This window comes from Mandrillus leucophaeus, unplaced genomic scaffold (genome assembly GCF_000951045.1).
Source record: "Mandrillus leucophaeus isolate KB7577 unplaced genomic scaffold, Mleu.le_1.0 Scaffold2, whole genome shotgun sequence".
Classification (NCBI taxonomy): domain Eukaryota; kingdom Metazoa; phylum Chordata; class Mammalia; order Primates; family Cercopithecidae; genus Mandrillus; species Mandrillus leucophaeus.
Window position 1 is genome coordinate 4,884,706 of NW_012102031.1, and position 23,269 is coordinate 4,907,974.

A 23,269-nucleotide genomic window follows, 5' to 3' on the forward strand; every position below is an offset into this window, starting at 1 on the left:
GGGTTTCACCGTGTTTGCCAGGATGGTCTCGATCTCCTGACCTCGTGATCCGCCCGCCTCGGCCTCCCAAAGTGCTGGGATTACAGGCGTGAGCCACTGCACCCGGCCACTTTTTTTCTTTGTTAACAAAATTCTGCTTTTAAAAAACACTGAAAAAATTTACGTTTATTAAAGTAACATAGGCATATGGTTGAAACACAAAACTCCTCTAACTCCTCACTCCAGAGTTCACTGTACTTTCAACTCTTTCAGCTGTTTTCTTCCTAGAATGACCTAAAAATATGCTTATACTGGTTTTTGTTGTTGTTTTTCAGTTTTATATACGTAGTGACTTCCTATTGTGGAAGGGCTTTGTTTGAGAGACAGGTCTTGTTCTGACACACACAGGTGTGTGCCGCCACCATGCTCCAGTAATTTTTTTCTTTTTTTTTTTTTGTAGAGATGAAGTCTCACTGTGTTGCCTAGGGTGGTCTCAAACTCCTAGGCTCAAATGATTCTTCTGCCTTGGCCTCCCAGAGTGCCGGGATTATAGGCATGAGCCACCGCATCCTATCCATTTCCTTTTCCTGTGTAACTTTTTGTTTTTTGCTTCAGTTACTACTTGCCTTCTTTTAGTTTGCTCAGTTTTCTACATACCTATCATTAGTTTATTCCTAAATACTTCAATTGAATTTAAAAACAAAACATAACAAAAACCAAACCAGCCCTGCTCTCAGTGAAGCCAGGCCAATCCAGGAATCCATGAGCTCTGCCATTTTCCCCATGGCGTTTCTCCTGGAACCTTCTCCCTGTGGTGCAGTCAGGAATGCCTGCTTTCCAGGCTCCCGCTGCTCAGCTGTTGCCCTGGCTCTTTCATTCACCATCAGCCTGGAAACTGCTTCTCCTGTGCTGAGTCACCTGTTCCGTGGAGGCTGTTTCCTCCTTGTTCATGGTTTGCTCTCTCTGCCTGGTTGGAGCACATCTTCCAGCAGCTTCCTGAGAAAGAGAATGCATGGGAGGCCTATTTTGTGGAATCTGAAAATATCTTTAGTATATTGTTCTATTTGACTGGTATTCAAGGGAAATACAATCCTAAGTTGGAAATCCTTCTCCCTTTGAATTTCGAAGGCATGTCTTCCTGTCTTAGATTCTGATGTAATTTCTGGAAAGTCTGCTGTATTCGACCCCTAGTACCTGTGTGTGTGTGTGACCTGCTTCACTCTTTTTTTTTTTTTTTGCTTTTTTTTCCCCTCTCCTCTTTGTATTTAGGATCTTGTCTTAATCCCCAGAGTCCTGAAATCTCACAGGAGGTGGGATAGTCATTGTGCTCAGCAACCTGGCGGGCCCTTCCAGCGTGGACGCTCCTGCCTTAAGGTTCTGGGAAGTCTTTCTGTATGTTTCTTTGATCATTTCTTCCCCTCCACTTTCTTCCAATCTCCCTTTCTGGAATTCCTGTTAGTAGGACCTCATGCTTCCGGATTGAGCCTCAAATTTTCTTTCTTTTTTTTTTTTTGAGATGGAGTCTTGCTCTGTCGCCCAGGCTGGAGTGCAGTGGCCGGATCTCAGCTCACTGCAAGCTCCACCTCCCAGGTTTACACCATTCTCCTGCCTCAGCCTCCCGAGTAGCTGGGAGTACAGGCGCCCGCCACCTCGCCCGGCTAGTTTTTTGTATTTTTTAGTAGAGACGGGGTTTCACCGTGTTAGCCAGGATGGTCTCGATCTCCTGACCTCGTGATCCGCCCGCCTCGGCCTCCCAAAGTGCTGGGATTACAGGCTTGAGCCACCGCGCCCGGCCGAGCCTCAAATTTTCTTTATAATTTTCTGGCTCTTTTTTGGTACTGTTTTTCAGGAATTTTGTTTTGTTTTGTTTTCTTTTTTTTTTTTTTTAATCTTACCTTTGAGCTTTTCTATTGAATGTTTTATTTCCTTTATCATGTTTTAAAATGTCAGTAGCTCTCTCCGTTCTTGTTCTTTATGATGCCTTGTTCTTGATACGGGAGAGAGTATCGTTCTTTGGTCGCTGGGGATGTTCATTGCAGTTTTCTTCTGTTCCCTACATTGTCTCTATCTCTTGAGTTCCTTTCATCTATTTGTTCGCTTTGGTCTTTGACCTTTTTGTTAGAAGTGCTCCTCAAATATCAGTGTCCTTGGCTATTTTCTATATTTAAGAACGGGGCTGAAAATACCAGCAACTCAGGAGGCCGAGGCAGGAGGATGGCTGGAGCCCAGGAGTTTGAGGCTGCACTGAGCCGTGATCGTGCCACTGCACTCAAGCCTGGCAACAGAGCAAGACCTTTCTCTCCCTGCTCCAGAAAAAAAAGAAAATTGCTGGGTCTCCTGATTGGGTGATGGAGTGTGGGGTGTTTCCATGGCTATTTGTATGCAGCATGGGGGCAGGTACCAAATGAAGGCTTTTTAAATTCTGGGACCTCTTTTCTATAAAGAGTAGTTTCTCATCTCCTGCCTCAAAACACTGAACAGGCTGAGTGACCGGTGCAGAGTGGCAGAGACCTGAGAGGACCTCTTGCCCTTCATATTCAGGCTTAGTCTTTGGATTTTCTCCAAGTCGTCCCATTACGGCCCTCAGCTGGACCGTGTTCTGAGGATGGAGCTGTCTCAGCCTTTGTTGAAACTTATAATCCAGTGGTTCCACGTGGAGACTTAACCAGCTTCTGCATCTGTATCCTCACCCACAGCCTCCAGAGCTGCCTGGCACGTGCAGTGCTGAGGTTTCCTAGGGCTCTGGCTCCCACCCCCACCCTGCTAACCGTCCGCCACTCGGTGACCGTGTAGCGGTGAGCATGTGGCGTTCAGAGCTTTGTTGATGTCAGTTGGCTGTTGCCATTCCCCTTGTCCTTGAAGGTTTGCTCCCCACCCCACCTTCATTCGTTCTCATTTCAGTGGCGTTAGGAGGGGGATAATGGAGATAAGTGTATGTTTAGCCTGTGAACTTGTGACTGGTGCTTCCTGTTCTCAGAGAGGGCTGAGTCTTGGAAGAGAGCTTGGTGCCACGTACCGTCTGCGAGGGCTGGAATTCATAGCACTGGCATGCATCACCAGAGGTTGTACAGTGGCAGGCAGATGGGGGCAGGGTGGGAACCACCCCCCATGTGCGTTTAGTGTTTGATTGTGGGGTTGGGGGTGGGCCGTAAAGACAGCTCTGAGGCAGCGCTGGGGGGGTTCTATGATCAGAGGCACGGGGCCTTGGGGTTCAGAGGCAGGAGACAGTGTCCGTATGTCGCTTTATGCGGTTGCTGTTTGTTAAGAATGTTTGCGTGGCATTTCACAGTTTTACCACGTGTTTTTCATCACTGTTAGCTCATTCTCACCTCCCAAGTACCTGGCAGAGTATATATATTATCATCCCCATTTTACAAATGTGAAAAAATTTCGAATAGTGTCTGAATCTTGTCCAGAGTGACCCAGATCGTGATGGCCAAAGGCCAGACTCGCACCTGGGTCTCTGAATCCTGGGGCTCTGTGCCAGCGTGGTGATGGAGAGGACAGGACAAGTTTCTCCCCTGGAAAAGTGTGAACTTCTGTTAGGGAAAGAGATTTGAATGCATGAAAGCAACAGAGAATGATGCTTCATTCACTGTCCAACTGGGGTGAGCACAGCCAAGGGCCACACGAGGGCCACAGGCCAGTTTGCTGCCAGAAGGACTCCCTGGCTGGCCGTGGCACTGGCTGGCCGGGGCTCTTACAGATAGAGCCAAGGATTATGAGACCCCAGTAGTGGCCGGGCATGGTGACCCAGCACTTCGGGAGGCCGAGGCGGTTGGATCATGAGGTCAAGAGATTGAGACCATCCTGGCCAACATGGTAAAAGCCCATCTCTACTGAAAATACAAAAATTAGCTGAGCGTGGTGGTGCACACCTGTAGTCTCAGCTACTCAGGAGGCTGAGGCAGGAGAATCACTTGAACCCAGAAGACAGAGGTTGCAGTGAGCCGAGATCGCACCACTGCTCTCCAGCCTGGCGACAGTGAGAGACTGTCTCAAAAAAACAAAGAAAAGAAAAGAAAAAAAAAAAGAACTCGATAGATACGAGTGCAGAAAGACATTCAGAAGAAGCTGGTAGAAGAGAAGTCAGAAACAGCATTCGGGGCGCCAAGAAGCAGGAATAAGCAGGATCAGCAGAGGACAAAAAAGCCACGAGGGGGCCAGGTGCGGTGGCTCACACCTGTAATCCCAGCACTTTGGGAGGCCAAGGCAGGTGAATCACCTGAGGTCGGGAGTTCGAGCCCAGCCTGGCCAACATGGAGAAACCCTGTCTCTACTAAAAATACAAAATCAGCCCGGCGTGGTGGCACATGCCTGTAATCCCAGCTACTCGGGAGGCTGAGGTAGGAGAATTGCTTGAACCCAGGAGGTGGAGGTTGTGGTGAGCTGAGATTGTGCCATTACACTCCAGCCTGGGCAACAAGAGCAAAACTCTGTCTCAAAGAAAAAAAAAAAAAAACCAATAGGGAGGAGAAGAGGAGCCATTTGGCACAACTTGAAGTCTGGGGTCACTTGTACCATGCAGACCCCTGCCCCCTTGGTTGCAACACACTGTGCCCATTCTTGTCCAGGATGATCACCCATCACTGAAAAGGGGCAGAAGAACATTCTAAGGCCCCTATTTTCTTTTTTTTGAGACGGAGTCTCGCTCTGTCGCCCAGGCTGGAGTGCCGTGGCGTGGTCTCAGCTCACTGCAAGCTCCGCCTCCCGGGTTCACGCCATTCTCCTGCCTCAGCCTCCCAAGTAGCTGGGACTACAGGCGCCTGCCACCATGCCCAGCTAATTTTTTGTATTTTTAGTAGAGACGGGGTTTCACTGAGTTAGCCAGGATGGTCTCGATCTCCAGTTATCTGAAATACAGAATGTCCCAGTCTTTCCAAGTAATCAGAGTGTTTCTCTGCAGCAGAGGGCTGGGCCATGAGGCCAGCTTTAGGCGCTGAAGGTGTGCACAGGAGATGAGCTTAGAATGGCCCAGTGTGCCCAGGGCCATTGAGGTTCTGCACACAGTGTGTGGCACACAGTAGGCGCACAGCGAGTGTGCATTGAAGTTATAGTGAGTTATATGAGTGTGTCTGCCTCCTGACCCTGAGAGCTGCACGCAGAAACGTGGGAGGGCAAGTACTGAGTCTTTTCTCAAAGCCCAGGGGCTCTTGGGGCAAGTGTCTTAGGTGCTCCGTGCCTGAATTTCCTTATCTGTAAGTGGAGATAACTCCATCCTTGTGGGGGAATGGGGTGGCGGTTGTTGGAGGGGTGTGTGAACATGTAAAGCCTTACAACTGCTGGATTCTGTAGCAGTTACTAGGTCATGGGCCAGCTGAGAGGCTGGGTCAGGAGCAGTCTCTTGGACTACAGCTTCCTACCCAGACTCAAGGAGCTGCCGATAGGAAAGAAGCCCATTCAAAAGAAGCCAGTAGAGGAGAGGTCAGAAGCAGCATTTGGGGTGGCGAGAAACAGGAATAAACAGGATCCGCAAGGGACAGGAAAGTCACGAGGGAGAAGCCTGGAGCCTCAGGTTTGGAAGGGACCCCTTTAGAAAGTCTGCTGAGGGCTTGCCCAGCCTGATTGCTTCTGTTGGCAGCAAGCTCATGACTTCCATCTCTGGACTCTGCCCGTTAGAAATGGTTTCTTATAGGCCAGGCGCAGTGACTCATCCCCTTAATCCCAGAGCTTTGGGAGGCTGAGACCAGCAGATCACTTGAGCCCAGGGGTTCAAGACCAGCCTGGACAACATGGTGAAACCCTGTCTCTACAAAAAAAACAAAAAGCAAAAATTAGCCAGGCATGGTGGCACATACCTGTAGTCCCAGCTACTCAGGAGGCTGAGGTGGGAGGATCGATTGAGCTTGGGAGGTCAAGGCTACAGCGAGCCATGATTGCATCTGTGCACTCCAGCCTGGGCAACAGACTGAGACCCTGCATCAAAGGAAAAAAAAAAAAAAAAAGGAAATGGTTTTTTATATTGAGTGTATTGAGCTGCAGTCCTGGGATCTGCCCCTGGGAGTCCCATCTGACCCTGGGAACAAGGTGCTTGTCACGTCTATTAAGAGAGTGACCCCTGATGTCTTCTCATCCCCAGCACAGTCCTTGTTTTGTGTTCATCCTGGTCCTTCTCTCCTGATAGTGTGCATTTGTCTATAGTTTAAGATTTGGTGTCTAGAGTGGGGCAGAAAGTTCCAGGGGGGGTTTGGGGGTGGGGGATGGACAGCCTACTCTCTTTCCAATGCTGGAGGAGTTCCTCCCAGACGCTGGCCCCACGGCCATCAACTCTTCAGTCTCCAAAGACATAACCCTCCAGAGAAGCCACAGCCTGATTGTCCAGGCCAGGAGAGAGGCTGTCTGGTCCCTCATGCTGGTTGCTGCCCTCTGGACTTGGCCTGAGGGCTCCTTGATCATTTAGGAGTCCCCAGGGCTTCGCACAGAGCCTGGCACACCAGCTGTGGTGGATATTTAGGGAGGTGTAGAGTCATTGTGTGTCTCCGAGGCCTCTTCAGGGGTCTGGTACTGGAGCCATGGTGGGAAGGGCGGTGGGCAGTGAGCTTCCCGGCCAAGCACCCTCCCTCCAGCCCCACCTCAGCTTCTCCGCTCTTCTTACATCCAGGGCACACATCTTTGTGTTTGTTTCCAGGGGATGTGTTGAGTTTTCCATTTAAACACTTTTGCTGGGATGTTGGAGGTGGTGTTTCACATGGTTCTGTACTTTCCAGGAGGGAAACTGATGTGTCTAGTTCGTCAGTGGGGCCGGGCTTGGGCCGGTTGCGTCACGTCTAAGGAGATTCTGTCTCATCTTCTCCAAGAATTAGGGAGTCAATTATCGACTCACTAATGATTCTTTAAAGGGAGCTGTCAGTAAATTGGTGCTTTATAGACTGGCCGGCCCCAGAGCACCTCCAAAAGGTCAAGAATCTTGAACTGAGAGAGACGATGACATTTGACAATTCTGATCAGTTGTATGCAGAGCCGGTTACGGATGGACCCCGGCCACGTCATTCAAAAGTGTGCTGACTGCTAACGTGTGTTTTGATGCAGGAAAGGACATGAGCCCAGGTGCCAGGCCTTTCTCGGGAGAGGACTGCAGGGATGGGCTCGCCCGGGAGGGAGCTTCCAGATAGAGGGGGCTCATGGGCCTGGGACCCCTGTGGCTTCCCTGGAGGGTTTTGTCACTGGAGACTGGAAAGCTGATGATCTTGGAGCCAGCCTCTGAGAGGAGCTCCTCCAGTGTTGGAGTAAGAGTGGGGTGTCCCCTCCTGACCTGCCTGAGCCTGTTGTCATGGCAGGCTCCCCTGGGGAGATGGCCCATGTACGTCTGTCCGTTCCTTCTTTCAGCGTTGATTGCATTTGTAGCTGCCAGGCCCTCGGTAGTCTTTGGAGGTAGGACTGCATTCTACCTGCAAGGAGTTTACGGTCTGGAAAAAGCAGTAGGCAACACACCGGGGACTCTTGCCTGTGCGCTCAGCTCATCTAAGGCTCTGCACGTTCACAGCCCCTCACCCCACCAAGGAAGGAGTTATCCCGCTTACAGATGAGGAAATTCGAAATTCAGGCATGGAGCGCTTAAGACACTTGCCTGAGGCCACACAGCTCCTAAGGGGTGGGACCACAGTCCACACCAAGACAGGCTGGCTCCAGGGCCCATGGCTCTTTACCTTACTTGATGCTGCTTTTGTGCCAGAAGGATCAGGCAGAGCCCAGAGAGGGGTGGTAGTGAAGTCAGCGGGCTGCAGGACAGAGCAGGCGGCATCTCAGCAGGGTCTGCCTCTGGGGTGAGCAGAGGGACTAGAATGTACCGTTGCATGCAGGCGTGAGCGGTCACTGCACGACCCAGGAGCTTCAGTTGTGGTTTTACCTGTATTCCACTTACCATGGCTGTGCAGATACCTACTGCCAAAACACACAAGTGTAAAACAACCATCCAATTTCTTCACGGATATTATAGGTCAAGAATTTGGACTGGGCGTGGGGGAGGTAGTTCGTCCCTGCTCCGTGACCTCTGGGCTTTGGCAGGAGAGTGTGAAGGCCGGGGCAGACCACCTGAAGGCTCGCTCCCTTGTGTGCCTGGCAGTTGATGCTGGCTGTCAGCTGAAGGCCTCAGTTCCCTCACATGAGCCTGTCTGTGCAGTGTCTCCAAAGGCTAGCTCGTGCTTCCCCCCTGCATGGTGGTTGGGTGCAAGGACGGGCACTCAAGGAAGAGCCAGAGGAAAGAGGCCTTTTCTAACCCCTACATCAGATGTCATGAAACATCACTTTGGCTTTAGTTACTCAGGTCCACCGAATGCAAAGGGAGGGTACAGGACCCCACCTCTCAGAGGTGGGGTGTCAGCATCACGGGGTGTGGCAATCTTTAGAAAATGCAACCGTTGGCCGGGCACGGTGGCTCACGCCTGTAATCCCAGCACTTTGGGAGGCTGAGGTGGGCAGATCACCTGAGGTCAGAAGTTCGAGACCACCCTGGCCAACATGGTGAAACCCTGTCTCTACTAAAAATACAAAATTAGCTGCGTGTGGTGGCGCATGCCTGTAATCCCAGTTACTTGGGAGGTTGAGGCAGGAGAATCGCTTGAACCCTGGAAGTGGAGGTTGCAGTGAGCCAAGGTCGCGCCACTGCACTCCAGCCTGGGCAACAGAGCGAGACTCTGTCTCAAAAAAATAAAAAACAAAACCCAGACAAACAAAAAAGAAAATACAACTGTCATGATATAGCTGGACCCGGCTTAGAATGGACACTGTCATTGTGCTTGGCCTTGTGAGGTTTTGAACAGAGGTTACTGACAGGTTGATACCACATTTGGCTTAATGCCCACCCCTTTCCCTTCGCTCCGTAGTTCTTGCTAGTGAAGAGTCATCTGGAGATTGGTGGAGACTCGTCTGTCCTGAGACATCCTGAGCTGCCTCCAGCACAGGCAGGCAGTACACACGGCCCTCAGCCCTGTCCAGGGGCTCCTTGCCCTGCAGGCAGCACATAGACAGTAATGGTCATGACAGCCAACACCCAGCACAGCACGCCCCGGACACACTTCTGAGCACTTTGATGCTCACGCTTCACAGCCACCTGCCAAGTTGGTGCTCCTGTGATCCCCTTTGATAGATGAGGAAACTGAACCCAAAGAGGCTCACACACATCGCATACCTCTGCTGTATGTATGTGAAGGGCAAAGGGACAGTCACAACAAGGCGTAGTCAGCGCTGGGGGACAGACATATAGGGAGGAACTTCATTCATGGTTTTATCTGTATTCTACTTACCATGGCTGTGCAAATAATTACTAACACACTAGTGTAAAATAACCATCTGTTTCTTCATGGATATTATATGTGGATGTCACCTGGAGATGGGAGCGCTTAATGGGTTAGGGCAACCGTGAGTCGCGTAAAATGCCGCAAATATGTTCCTTTCCAAATTGCTGAAGGCCAACTTTGCCTAAAAAGCATCACCGGGCTTTCCATGCCCCAGTTCAGTCAGTGAAACAGTTGTGGTGTGCCCCGTGTGTGCCACCAGTGGCGCCTGTGTCCTGAGGAAGGAGAGGAGGAGACAGTCATTATGACACAGGGTGGGAAGCGCTGGGAAGTGTCTGCAAATCAGGTTTCATGGGTAGGAGGGCACTCAATTCCACGATGGTCACCGGGGACTTGTCACACTGGGTGCTGTCCAGCGGGGGTTAATGGATCCTGAGAGCACAGCGGGAAGGGCTCTGGAGCCTCTGGGATCTGGGAGTGCAGAAGCACCGAAGGGTAGAGAACCTGCTCTGGGGAGAAGCGCAGCATTAGTGCTGCTCGGGAGTGGCGGGAGCATGGGCAGGGACCAGGTCACCCATTGAAAGACCAACTGCCAAGCTGGGCAGCACCAGGGAGCCTTAAAGGACTTTATGCTGCAGGGGCTGGCGGGATGGGATGAGAAGGAGCCCTCTGGCTGCAGGGCCACTGTGGCTCCCTCGACCTGTTCCCCTCACCCTGTTCCCCTCACCCTGTTCTGCCCCTCCCCTTGGCTTTGTGCCTTTGCTGGATGCCCATCCTCATTCCCATGTCCTCGCTCTGGCTCTTCCTCTTGCATTCGTTCCTTTTGGGTACCCTCTGCTGCACCCCTCTTCCTCTTCTCCATGCTCTCCTCCATCCTGGTATATCCATTTGCCTCTAGCACCCTGCAGGCCGCAGCCTTCATTTTGCTGACCCAGCAGAAACCCACCGACCAGGAGACCCGTTACAGCGTGTTGCTGTATTTATAGCATCCACATTTACAGCAGACGTGCTGTGCCATCACTCCCTGTGGCAAAGTTTGGGTCTTTGTGGAGATGTTGAGCCGAGTCCCAGTTTAGAATGAGCAGCCTAAGCTTCCCGAGGTTTCTGCGCTGTGTTCTGTGCTGCTTGTGTGCTTTGTTGTAGCTCATAGTGCTGTGTGTATTCCGGATACCGCTACAGGTTGTTGACTGGATGAAGGTTCTGCGCTCTCATTCCTGCTTGCAATTTCTCCCAAGATTTTCATAAAGACTGTTTTGTGGTTATCTTATAAAATTGTGATCTATAACACACAAGTATGTAAGACAAATATTTACTTATAAATACATTAGAGATGAGGTCTCGCTATGTTGCCCAGGCTGGAATGCAGTGGCCATTCAGAGGTGCGATCCCACCCTGGAGTTGCACTTGCTCTGTTTCCAGCCTGGGCTGGTTCACCCCTCCTTCGGCAACTTGGTGATCCCCCACTCCCAGGAGATCACCATACTACTACCAGTCTCGGCGCAGACACCAGATCGACATAGCACACTACAGCCCAGAACGCCCAGACTCAAGCCGTCCTCCCGCCTCAGCAGTAGCTGGGACCACAGGCACGTGCCACTGCGCCTGGAAAAACTAATAAAGCCAATACCCCTTCCCCCCAGGGTCGACACTGCCAGCCCTCCCAAACCTCCTGAGTGCCCACCCTTATCTCAGCCTTCTCCGGCCTCCCCACATAACCCTGAACTCACGGCAGTCCCTTCCTTGCTTCCCTTTGTAGTATTACGCCAGTGTAGGGGTGCATCCCTGGGTAAGATAATTTAGGTGTGCTGGGATTTGAACTTAGGAGCGGAAGGTCAGCTGTGTGCGTTCTTGACAGGCTCCTTTTGCACAACCTTATGTCCCCCAGGCTCCTCCCTGTTGCCACGCATGGCTGTGGCTCTTTCACCTCTATTGCCGTTTAGAATCCCAGCATCTGTGGACCCATTCTGCTGATTTGACTGGTTTCCCCTGGACACTGTTTTCGCAGCCTTGGTCATCTATAATTTCCTGAGCCTGTGCTATGAGTACCTAGGAGGAGAAAGTTCCATCATGTCGGAGATCAGAGGAAAACCCATTGAGTGAGTATGGAGTCTTCCTGGAGCCCTAAACCACCCCGTTTCCTGGGCCTTGTGTACCTGGAGCTGTCCTGGCACCAGCTGGACACAGACCATCTCTGCCCGTGACCTTGACCTGCTGTGCCTTGCCACATTTCCTGAGCCATTCATTCTTCTTGGCGTTTAGGAGGGCCTCTGCGGCTCATTCTCTCTCTCTCTCTTCCTGTCTCAGTCTTAGTGCTTTCCTGTTTCTGCCTCCTGCAGTTTTTACATTCAGAGCTTTCCAAGTTGGTTTGTCACCCCAGGGCCAGTGCAGCTCTGTGTCCCTCCGCCTATGGCACATGCAGATGCCCTGCCATACCTCTCCCTGTGCTTGGCCTCGGGTTCAAAGTCTGCCCGGGATGTGTGCCCCAGCTCCTCTGGGTGGATGGGAGGGCGGCCTTCCCCACCCCACCGTTCCTAAGTCCTGGCTCTTCACTCACCGCTGCTGCCTCCCATGCTTGTCTCCTCCAGGTCCAGCTGTGTGTATGGCACCTGCTGCCTCTGGGGAAAGACTTACTCCATCGGGTTTCTGCGGTTCTGCAAACAGGTGTGTGCCCCCAGCAGCTGCCTAGGTCAGGAGGAGCAGGGTGGGGACTGGGAAACCCTGCCCTGGGCTGCCCTGGGCCCCACCTGAAGAGGTTCCCTTTCCTATGAGGCCCCCCAGGCCCCTAGCACCCAGCCCCCGAAGCTGTTAGGCGGGCACCACATTAGCAGGGTGTGCTTGGAGGGGCAGCGACCGGCATCCTGGGAGTGTCTGCTGCACTGTGGGCAAGAGCTGAGCCCAGACTCTTGCTCGTGTGACCAAGTCTTGGTGTGTGCGAGAATCAGAAGTGGTGCATGGGGATTCTAGAACCTCCGTTTGAAAACTTCTCATCAGCTGCAGCTAGGGGGCAGGAGGGTTTCGGCATTAAAGACACACGCTAGAACAGGCCTGTGCCATCTCTCCCTGCATTTCCTGGTTGGCAGTCCAGCCGCTCTAGCTTCCTGGGCTGACCTCCGTGTGATCTAGAGTAACCTGGGCGGAGGCAGTGTGGTGGGGTCACTCAGTGTGTGGGCCTGGGTGTCTGACCATCCGAGCCTGATTTCCAGCTTTTCTTCTGACTGTGTGACCTTGGATAATTGGCTCACCCTCTCTGAGCTTTAGTTTCCTCCACTGTAAAATGAGTGTAATGATACTCCTCTCGAGAGATGGTTGTGAGGATCAGATGAGGTCATGGATGTAGAGCTTTCAGCCCGGCATGGCGGAGTCCACGGCCTCCTGTTCAGGGAGGCAGAGTCGGAGGGGATCACGCCCAGTCTTCATGACCTCGTCTCCTCTGGGGCTCTGTAGGGGCTCTGTCATGTCAGCCTCTCCAACTTCACCAAGAGTAGTCACAAAAGGATACGAAACCCACAGCCAAGTCACTGTGGCTTGGGCAGGGAGGGCAGGGCCTGCTGCTCCCTTCTGTGCAGGGCCCAGGCCACAAGGCGGGCACACCCACAAAGCCTCTGCCTGGCCATGCCAAGTCTCCAGTTCTGCTTCCAGACCTTCCTTCCTTAGCATGTTCCTAAATTCGGAATCTCACCACCGGACCTGCAGGGAAAGAGTTAAAACTATCCTGGGTTCAGGGTGGGGCATTGAGAGCCATTGTTTACCAGTTGGTGCAGCCACCCAGGTTCCGGCCAGCTGTGACTCACCGCCTTGTTTGACGATTATATTGTCTACAAAGTTTTGATTTCATGATTGTTAGCTAGGGTGGCCTTGTTAGAAATGATTCCCCAGCCCTGTGGGCTCAGATGTTCTGCTCTTGTTCCTGGCGGTTGCAGGGAGAGATACAAGAAGTAAGAGAACAAAAGAGGCCTCTTCCTTTCTTTACCAAGGCGAGAGAGCACACCCCACAGCTTTGTCCTGGGGGCACAGAGACAGGCCTTTGACTCCTCAGGGCCAGCGCTCAATATCCAGATCTTCTGGAGAGATTCCCTACTTAAAGCAGAGATTCCCGATCACCACTCACTGCCCTAGCCCGCAGGAGAAGCTCTGGAATGGAGCCCTGGAACCTGGCACGTGTTTAAAACTCCCCGGGGGGTTCTGATGTCCAGCCCAGCCTGGGAACTGCTGACTGGTCCAGGGTATGGTGAGGTGATGATTCTGGGGCCTACTGGCCTGGGCTCTGCTTCTGCTGCTTCAGCTTCTCTGTGCTTCAGTTTCCTCATCTGTACCATGAGGATAATGATAGCACCCACATCAGGGGGCTGTCGTGAGTACTAGGTGAACTGACCCAGGGAAGCACCAGCCTGCTGCCAGGCTCATAACTAGAATTCACTCATACTGCTGCTCTTCCCTTTTCCCAGGCTCATAACTAGAATTCACGCAAACTGCCGCTCTTCCCTTTTCCCCAGAAGGTGCCAGTCCCACTTCTTCTAGGCGGGATGACAGGGCCAGGGACATTCTTTGGGGCTTTCTGAGAGTGAGACTACACGTCTGCCCCATCACACACGCCTCTCCGTATGGCAGCCCCATGGTGCGGGCTGCCTGGGGCTCCCCTGCAAGCCTGGCTCAGATCCCCGGTTGGGGCAGGAGCTGCAGGTTCCACAGGTCACTGTTCCTGCTCCAGGCTCCTCGTCCTTTTTGCAGCTACACTAGCCGAGCCTTTTGGATTGGATTTAACCACCCCCCAGCTCCTCAGGAGGGGCCTTAGGGCTTAGATTTATTTGCTTTCAAGATAATGGTGATACTAGTGATGTTATGGGCACCACAGGTCCTCCCGTAGGGAATCAGGAAAACCTGGCTGAGGAATTCTTTCCGTGGCTCAGCCAACTAGCAGGCGCCGGTAGTGCATGCACAGAGGCGGGACACTTCCGAGAAGACACCACGCTTCCTGGCTGTGCCACCCCGCAGCAGTGGCCATGTGGTGTGGGGAGTCACTACGTCCTTTTCACCAGGGAGTCTGTGCTCAGAGGCCAAGTGACTGCCCAAGCTGTCCCCAGAGTTCAAACTCAGATTTCGAGACTGTGGAGCCCACGTGCTCTGGGGCTATATTTCCTGAGTCACCTCCATCCCCAGAGTGACCTGTGCTCACCAGAAACCCTGGACCCAGACCCAGAGAGTGGGGCCAGGAACCGGACAGGGGGTGGACCTGGAGGATGGGAGGAGGCCCTCACCTGTGCCGGCTCCGCGGTGGCTGGTTCCTTGAGCGGGGACCCAGCCTTGCTCCAGGCACCAAGGTCTCTAGGACCTGGCCCTGTCCATTTCCTCGGCCATCTCTCCAGTGCGCAGCCCCTTGCACTTGTCCACCCTCTACCTTGGGGCCTTGGTGCAAGCTGTCGAACCTTTCGTCTCCGGCACCCTCCTGATGGTCCTGGCTCGAGAAGCTTCCTTGTGTGCATCTCCTGTCCCCCACCTCCATCATACCCTGCCACACTGTTCCTTCCTTCCTCCACGTGCTCATCTCACACATGGCATTGCGTGGGCTGCATCTCCTATATGTTCTGCCCTCTGCCCCATGCAGACAGCAGTCCCCTGGGAGCAGGACACAGAGCCATCCCCCCATCCCCCCCATCTCCTCTATCCTTCCATCCCCTCCATCCTTCCATCCCCTCCGTCCCTCCATCCCTCCGTCCCCTCTGTCCCCCAATCCCCTCCGTCCCCTCCGTCCTCTCCGTCCTCTCCGTCCCCTCCGTCCCCTTCGTCCTCTCTGTCCCTCCATCCGGCACAGTTCTGGCTGCCAGAAGCAGAGCTTGCTTCATGCCTTCTGTGCTCCTCCTCCACACTCAACCTCCTTTTCCCCCCGACAGGCCACCCTGCAGTTCTGTGTGGTGAAGCCACTTATGGCGGTCAGCACTGTGGTCCTCCAGGCCTTCGGCAAGTACCGGGATGGGGACTTTGAGTAAGCAGCGGGTGCTCCCCGGGGTGTGTGGGAGGAGTGTTGGCACAGGCTGGTGCCTTGGCTCAGGGAAGGGGGCGGCCAGAGTGGCCGCACAGCCGTGACCTTCCTGGGTGTCTGGTGCTCACGCCCCCCTGAAGTCCGAGCCCAGCAGTGGACACCCTTGCAGTTGGCCCCGCTGCCGGCCCAGGAGTGAACCATTGGCAGCAGTCACATTCACGTCCAGGCTGCAGAGTGGTACCGCGAAGGGATGGGCCACAAAGGGACAGTGACCACTGCTGAGGCAGGGAGCGAGAGGGTCAGAGCCCCAAGAGGTCGGCTCAAGTCCACAGGTACATAAGCCCCTGCTGTGTAAATTGACCACACGCATTTCATTCTGGGCTTAGTGAAAATGACCATGTGGCTGGGCACGGTGCCTCATGCCTGTAATCCCAGCACTTTGGGAGGCCAATGCTGGTGGATCACCTGAGGTCAGGAGTTCAAGACCAGCCTGGCCAACATGGTGAAACCCCATCTCTACTAAAAATACAAAAAATTAACCGGGCATGGTGACGGGGTGCCTGTAATCCCAGCTACTCGGGAGGCTGAGGCAGGAGAATCGCTAGAACCCAAGAGACAGAGGTTGTGGTGAGCCGAGATCACGCCATTGCACTCCAGCTTGGGTGACAAGAACAAAACTCCATCTCTCAAAAGAAAAAAAAGTGACCATGTGTCTAACCCTGTGCTTTGAAGCACTTGGCACACACTGTTTGTAAACTGCACAACAGCCCTACCAGGGCAGGTGAGCAAAGGGAGGTCAGGGGGATGCAGCCGACCAAGTGAAAAGGCAGCAGAGCTAAGCAGCGTCACCCACTTTGACGCCTGTTATCTGCCTGTCAGGCTGTGGCCTCCAGCTCAGCCCTGGCTTCCACACTGGTGTCCAGTGTTAGGAGTGTGGGCACCAGGGCGTAGACAAGTCCATGAGTCACGCAGAGGCAGCAGAGCTGGTCTGGCCTGCAGACGCACCCCGTACACCCCCACCCCTGTCTGTCGCTTTGATCACCCCCTCTGACCCCTTCAGTGGCTCTTTGAGCTCTGCTGGACATGTGGGGCTAAGAGCCATGGGGACTGTGTGTGGTGCAGTCGAGGAGAGCCCCTTCCCTCCAAGGGTCTGTCCCAGCCGGAAAATGCTCCCCGTCCTGCAGCGTCACCAGCGGCTACCTCTACGTGACCATCATCTACAACATCTCCGTCAGCCTGGCCCTCTACGCCCTCTTCCTCTTCTACTTTGCCACCCGGGAGTTGCTCAGCCCCTACAGCCCCGTCCTCAAGTTCTTCATGGTCAAGTCTGTCATCTTTCTCTCCTTCTGGCAAGGTGAGCCCCCTCCCAGCGCCTCGAGGCTGCCCATGCTGCCCTGTCCTCTGTGCTTCCTGCTGCCCCTTCTGCTTATGGTCCCTGGTGCCCGCGGGGCCTGTTCAGAGGGGCCTCAGCCTGCTGGGCACTTGCTGGGGGTGAAATCTGAGCCCTCAAGGGCCTTTCTCAGGGGATGGGGGAGATTTGTCGGGGCCGCTACATGGATGGGAGGGCCTGGGAGACCCTGCGAAATCGCTGACATCTCAGTTTTGGTGGCTGGCAAAGAGCTGGGAGAGCGGGGTTTCCGGAGGCTGTGGCCTTGTGTCGCTACTCCTGCCCTACAGGAGCAGCTGTGGCCCTGCTTACATCCTTACTGGGGCGTGTGGGTAGCTGAGTGGGGCATTGTGGAAGATGGGGGACCAGGAAGGGGACCAGTCTGGGTCCAGACACCCATGCCTCCTCATCCAGGCATGCTCCTGGCCATCCTGGAGAAGTGTGGGGCCATCCCCAAAATCCACTCGGCCCGCGTGTCGGTGGGCGAGGGCACTGTGGCTGCTGGCTACCAGGACTTCATCATCTGTGTGGAGATGTTCTTTGCAGCCCTGGCCCTGCGGCACGCCTTCACCTACAAGGTCTATGCTGACAAGAGACTGGACGCACAAGGTATGAGCCAGGGTCCTAGGTGACCCCCATGGGGAGAAGCAGGGAGCCCCAAACATGCCAGGGCCCTCCCACCTCCCAGCATCCTACAGGTGCGGCTGGGTCAGGACATGGGATCCCCACTCTATGTGCAGAAATGGGGCCACAGAGGTCGGGGAAGAGCAGGTGCCAGCAGCACTACGGATTCGGTCCTGGAAGCTCAGGCCACCTGTCTCTTGCAGCAGGTCCAAGTGTGGAGACCCAGGGATGACACAGACAGAGACTGTAATGAACAGACAAATTCCCTCGGGCTTCTGACACCCAACACTGTGGTTACCATTTTGTCCTGTAATTCCCTCATCTCATATACTATGTTTTAAAAAAAGAATACTTCTGAGAAACAGACTCGGATGGTAATAGGTTTTAACAGCTTTCTTTTACACCTGCGAATCTTCCTTCTTGCTAGAACGGTGGTAAGTGGCCCCAGTTGTACTGGAAAATGCCCTGGAGAGCTTTTGAAAGGGCTGATACCAGCCCCACCCTCGGAGATGCCGCTGTAATGGGTCTGGGCTGGCAGGCTGTGTGCTCTGAGAGTTCTGTGCTTTAAGCACTCCCAGGGTGGTGTGAATGTGCTGCTGCCGAGACGCTCCAGTGGGCTGGAAGGGCTGCCTCTGGCCACTGGGCAAAGGGGCTTGTCCTTGGAGGATGGGGAAGAGGAGGCTGGGAAGGCCTGAGAATGACTGAGCCAGTGAAGGGAGGCAGGAGGAACTGGGGAGAGGGGAGCCGCCTTCTCTGACACATCTACCCAGGAGCCTGGCTGCTGCCAGCTGTCTGCCCGAGTGGCTGGAGGCAAGAAACCCGCTTCCCCAGGGCCTACCTGCAGGCCCACACAGGCTCCGTGGTGGGTAGTGAGTGTAGAAATGTCTGCCTGCAGCGGGGCTCCCCTTCCTTCCCACCCCCCTTCCTTCCCACCCCCCTTCCTCTGGGCCTTCCCTGGTCGGGGAAGACCTACCCTACGGCCCAAAGAGCAGGCGCACAAAGGCCAGGGCTTGCCAGCTGATGGCCCAGTTGGAAGGACCTAGCAAACACCCACCCAGCATTGAGGGCGATGTCCCTTAGACCTGGTCTGGCATACCCTGTGCCCGTAGGAACATCGTCCTGGGGCCTGGGGCCTGGGGCCACCCCAAGGGGCAAGGGGGGGCACGGCAAAGAACCATTCCTGCCCCATTGGGTCTCTGCCGCCCAGCCTGAGCTGTCCCTCCACACACCGCCCCTAGACATACCCGCATCCGGCCAGGGAAGCCGCTTGCCCTTCTCTGCCTCTGCACTGGTCCTGAGCCCCCTGCTACCCTCTAACCCAGGCCCAGACCCTTAGCCCTCAGGATAGGCTTGGGTGCAGAGCTGGCTCAGCTGTGCGATCGTAACCCCTCCCTCCGAGCCTCCATGTCCTGGTCTGGGAAGTGTTGTGAGGTTTGTAAAATATGAGGTGCAGATGTGGCCCCAAGCTAGCCTGGGAAGAAGTGGGGATGGGACGTCCTGACCTAGACGTGGAGGCGGAACTCAGCCGCCAGGCGGATGTTTCCTGTTGGCATGAACACCAGGGGAGGAGTCATCCCTAGGTGGATATCCCCCCTGCCAAGCCCCAGGAGGCACCTGGAGCTTCCTGGGTGCGCTGTGGGGGCCTGAGGCGGGGGCAGGGTGTGTGGTGTGTCGTGCTGGTGGGCCTCGGTGGTGGGCACACATTGTTCACTCAGCTGTCTCTTGTCTTCTCTATTTCTTCGGCTTCTCTCCCCACCCCCCTTGCCCTGCTTTTGCCTGTGGTTTGGCCGTGGGCAGTGCCAACATACGGCCCTTACGGTAGGTCCCGCTCTTGGTCTGCATGTCTGTCCTGCACGTCAGTTCTGGTCACTGTCACTGGCATGCCTCTCTCTGTAGCTCCTCTGTGTTCTCATCTCCTCCCCACTGGCACCCCTGGGTGGGAATGCCCAGAGCACCTGCCAAGGGCCACCCTCTGTAGAGCTTGCTTGCTTCCGTCCTAGTCTCTCGTTCTGGAATATGCCCCGCCCTCTTCTGGGGTCACCGTGCTCTTCATGGGATATCGGGGCATTTCACGATGTTTCCAAGAGTTCACAAGCTGAGTCAGGAATCCTGGGTTCTGGAGTTAGGCTTGCCTCTTACATCCAGGTTTTGTTTCCTGGGCTGCTTTTCCCCTCTGAGCCCGCGAGGACCAGACGATTGATTAGAGGAGATGAGGAGGAAGCCCTCTTAGAGGGAGCCAGTGAGTCGCATCTGCTGCCCTGGGGGTGCAGGCCAGCCTGGTCCTGATGGGGCCAGCCCCTGGCGCACTCTCCAGAGTGGAGGGAGCACAGCACTTCCCCAGGTGGTGGGGGACGCGTCTGGCGCCTGTGGAACAGGGCACCCCGGCTTCCAGGCCCTCTGGCCCCACATGCCCCGACTTCAGTCGGTTGAGCCTGCCCTGGCCTCTCTGGGGCATTCCAGGCTCACTGCCCATAGCTCGCCAGTCTCTAGCCTCGGTCCCTCCCCCAGCCGGCCTGGCTCCAGTGGGGGGTTACATCTGTTCCTCTTCACAGCTGAGCCTCCCCTTGGGGCTCCTCAGCCAAAGGAGTCCTTTTTTTCCTGCCCCTTTTCATATCCTGGACCCCATTCTCTGTCCCAGAAGGGGTGGTGGAAGGGCACAGCTTTGGGCTAGGGGAGTCTGTCCCAGGATCACAGGCAGGGGCTGAGCAGCCTCCTCACCCGCCCCTCCCGCCCCCTGCCCGGCAGGCCGCTGCGCCCCCATGAAGAGCATCTCCAGCAGCCTCAAGGAGACCATGAGCCCGCACGACATCGTGCAGGACGCCATCCACAACTTCTCACCCGCCTACCAGCAGTACACGCAGCACTCCACCCTGGAGCCTGGGCCCGCCTGGCGTGGTGGCGCCCATGGCCTCTCCCGCTCCCACAGCCTCAGTGGCGCCCGCGACAACGAGAAGACTCTCCTGCTCAGCTCTGATGATGAGTTCTAGGTGCGGGCTGTGGTGGCAGAAGTGCTGGCGCCGTAGCCATGGTCAGGCTGTGCCCCACCTCCAGCCACACCACCAGGCCAGGAGGCAGCTGGCACAGCACTCACGCCGCCATTTATTTATTGGACCAGAAACACTCACATGTCACTTCCAGAGGAACCGGGGACAGCCAGGCTCGCCCATGGGCCTTCAGGAATATTTATACACGGCCCAGCCTGCACTGCCCGGGCGAGGGCAGAGGACACTGGGAGCAAGGCTCATGCCCCTGCTGCCCATCCTGTGCTGGGGGCATGCTGGGACCAGCCGCGCCCAGGCCCCAGTGCTTGTGTGTGGACCAGCGGCTGCAGCCTTCTAGCCCCTTCTCCCCGCGAGACTCTCAGGCTGAGGTCGGCAAGCCGTGGCCCCCACACACACCGTGCAATACCCTGTCTGACCTGGGCTCTTCCCGCCTGCATCCCTCCCCTGTCCACCTTTGTCCAGTGCTAGATTCACCTCACCCCGGGCAGGAGCGGGGATGTGGGCGCTCTGTGGTCCTCCCCTCCTGACCTCCCTGGCATGCTGCAAGGATCAGAGCCAGACACCAGGAGTCACAGGCCCCACCCAGAAAGGGCATTCAGGGGCCTCTGGGCACCACTTCTGTTGAAGCAGGGGCTTCTGGCCCCTGGGTGTCCCCGCCTGTCATGGCCATACCTCTGCCTGCCTCATGCCCCTTCCCCCTGGCCTACCAAGGACAGCCCACAGCCCGCACTGCCGGCTCACCTGGGTCCTTCCTCGATAGCTTTGGGCAGAGCCCTTGCTTCCTGGCTGCTCCAGGGTTCAGGGGCTCCCAGCCCTCCCTCCCAGGCTGATGCTGGGTCCTCTCTCTGGGGCTTCTCCCTCCCATTTCAGGGGAAAGGTCTGAGTCTCCATGTTTCAGACCAGCTTCCGGGGGAAGGCAGTCTGGCAGGGAGGCTGGGAGGGGTGGCCACACGGTGGGGAGCTGAGAGGTCGGGGAATGGTCCCAGACTCCTCTCGGGGCCCCCATCTACACAGGGCCTGGTGTTCTGCCCCATCCGGCCCCTGGCCCATCTCTTCTGTGCCTTAGTCACATATGAAAGCGCCCCTCTCTGGCTCCCTGTCTGTCCCACATGCTCCCTGGGGCTCTTTGTTCAGCTGCTGGCGCTCACAGGATCCTGCAGTGCTGGGCCCAGAGCCCTCAGACAGGCCTCAGGAGTGTTCAGGACCACCAAGCCCCTCCTCTCCCCCTCCACACCTCTAGACCTGGGGCCTCCGGAGCCGGAGCCCCCAGCAGGCTGAGCTTATACCAGCTCCTGACTTAGGAAGAGCCTCGTGTCACAACACAAGTCCCTATAGGCAAAGTGTCCTGGCATCTAAAACCCAGATTATCCCTGGGTTTGGGCTGCAGTGGCCTCGAGAAGCTGGTAGGGTAAGGGAGAGGGATCCTGCTGGTGTTCACTGGGGATTCTTTCTTTTGGTCCTTCCTGGAATGAACAGGTTCCCTCCCTGCCACCTGTGAGGAGAGTCAGGGCCTGGCTGTCTTCCTGGCCTCCTTCCTTCCCTTGTGCCAGAGGCCAGCTCTCCCCCTCCGTCTTGGGGGGCCTAACCTGGGAAGGTAGGTGCAGACACAGGCTGAGGACCAGCCCTGGCCCTGCCCCTGCCGTCTGCTTTCACCAAGCTGTCTCCGACGTAGCTTCCCTTCTCCCTCCAGGCCAAAGTGTGCTGCTGACTCCCACCCCCTTGGTCATCACCTGCCCCAGCGTTGCTGTTTGCGTGGAGGGTGGGGGTGGGGGGAGCTCAGTGGCAGGGAATCAGCGGTCCCTGGGGTCATGGGGATGGGAACACGTGCCCAACCGCTCCATCCCCTCCTCCTCCTTAGGATGCATAACCTACCTTGTCTTTTTTTTTTTTTTTTTTTTTTTTTAATTTTCTTTCCAGATAGAGTAGCTCTTTGTACATAAAGAATACTTGAAAAATTAATTGTATGATGTATGAGAAGACAGAGTCTCCTAGTTTTGTATCTTGTTGTATGACTGCCATGAGTTCCACCAGAAAGCCACTCTATTTTGGTCTCTGTGACATTTTAAATGCGTGACAGAAGTGAGCAAATAAAGTGAGGAAGAATATATATATGAGATAATATAGATTGTATTGAAATCTCTGCATGTGGGTGAGGTTTTTCCTTCCTCCTCCCTGCCCTCTGTGTTGGGTTTGGAGTGGGTGTAGTGGCTGTGGGCAGGGGTGGCTTAGGAAACCCTCTCCTTCCTGTGTGTAACCTTTAAGTGATGGGGGTTCAGATTGACCGGGACCAAGGTCAAGGCCCAGGCCCCCCTCGGACAAAGGGTCTCCCCAGCCCCCAGGAAGCTCCCACGCCAGGACAGACAGCCGGGCTGCAGGTGGTCAATGCTCCTTCCCTGTTTGGTCAACCAGGTCGATGGGACCCACATGCTGGCAGCCCCGCTCCTGCAGGCTTCTCCCAGGATTTCCTGGGATCCTCTTTCCAGACAAGCTTCCTGCATCTCTGGGCCCATCCTCCACCCTGGGACCCTCAGGGCCAGGGACCCTGGGGCAGGGGGCCTCTGGCCGTGGGCACAGTGCCTGGCCTCTCTGGTACTGCATGCCTTCTCAGGGCCTGGCTTGCTGCTGACGGGAGCACTCAGGAATGCAGCGTGGGTGGGGGAATTCCCGCCAGCCTCCCGAGGCGGGTCCTGCGTCCTCCCGCAGCTTCCTGCTGCCCTTCCCACAGGACTGAACTCAGTATTTCAGGGTCATGGTCTTGGCAGGGAAAGCACCAAGTCCCAACCTGAAAAGGGGAGAAAGCCCCGTGGACGTGGCCGACCTATGCGATTTGGCCCTTTCCAGGACTCAAATCCTGCACCTTTGCCCAGCTAGTGCCTTACTCCACCGGCCCCATACCCAGCCCCACAGTTGACCTCACCTCGGTCTGTGCCACTGTAAATGTGTGTTCTGAGTGTTAAAACTTGCAGCCCGGCCAGGCGCGGTGGCTCAAGCCTGTAATCCCAGCACTTTGGGAGGCCGAGACGGGCGGATCACGAGGTCAGGAGATCGAGACCATCCTGGCTAACAC

General features: G+C 55.4%; 1 protein-coding gene across 4 annotated transcripts in view; it reads left to right on the forward strand.

Moving 5' to 3' along the window:
* The window catches only part of TMEM184B (transmembrane protein 184B), a 27,679-nt gene extending 5,337 nt beyond the window's left edge, over positions 1-22,342 (forward strand). For 2 of the 4 annotated variants that reach the window (XM_011978881.1, XM_011978880.1), the window contains 6 exons: positions 11,218-11,308; positions 11,798-11,873; positions 15,101-15,192; positions 16,374-16,543; positions 16,991-17,185; positions 19,946-22,342. In XM_011978881.1, the coding sequence (XP_011834271.1) occupies positions 11,218-11,308; positions 11,798-11,873; positions 15,101-15,192; positions 16,374-16,543; positions 16,991-17,185; positions 19,946-20,187 (866 nt within the window). In that variant the 3' untranslated portion in view covers positions 20,188-22,342. Of the gene's footprint in view, positions 1-11,217; positions 11,309-11,797; positions 11,874-15,100; positions 15,193-16,373; positions 16,544-16,990; positions 17,186-18,997; positions 19,019-19,909 lie in introns of all 4 variants that reach the window. The other 2 variants (XM_011978879.1, XM_011978878.1) reach the window with 2 other exon arrangements.
* Positions 22,343-23,269: the final 927 nt, after the last annotated feature.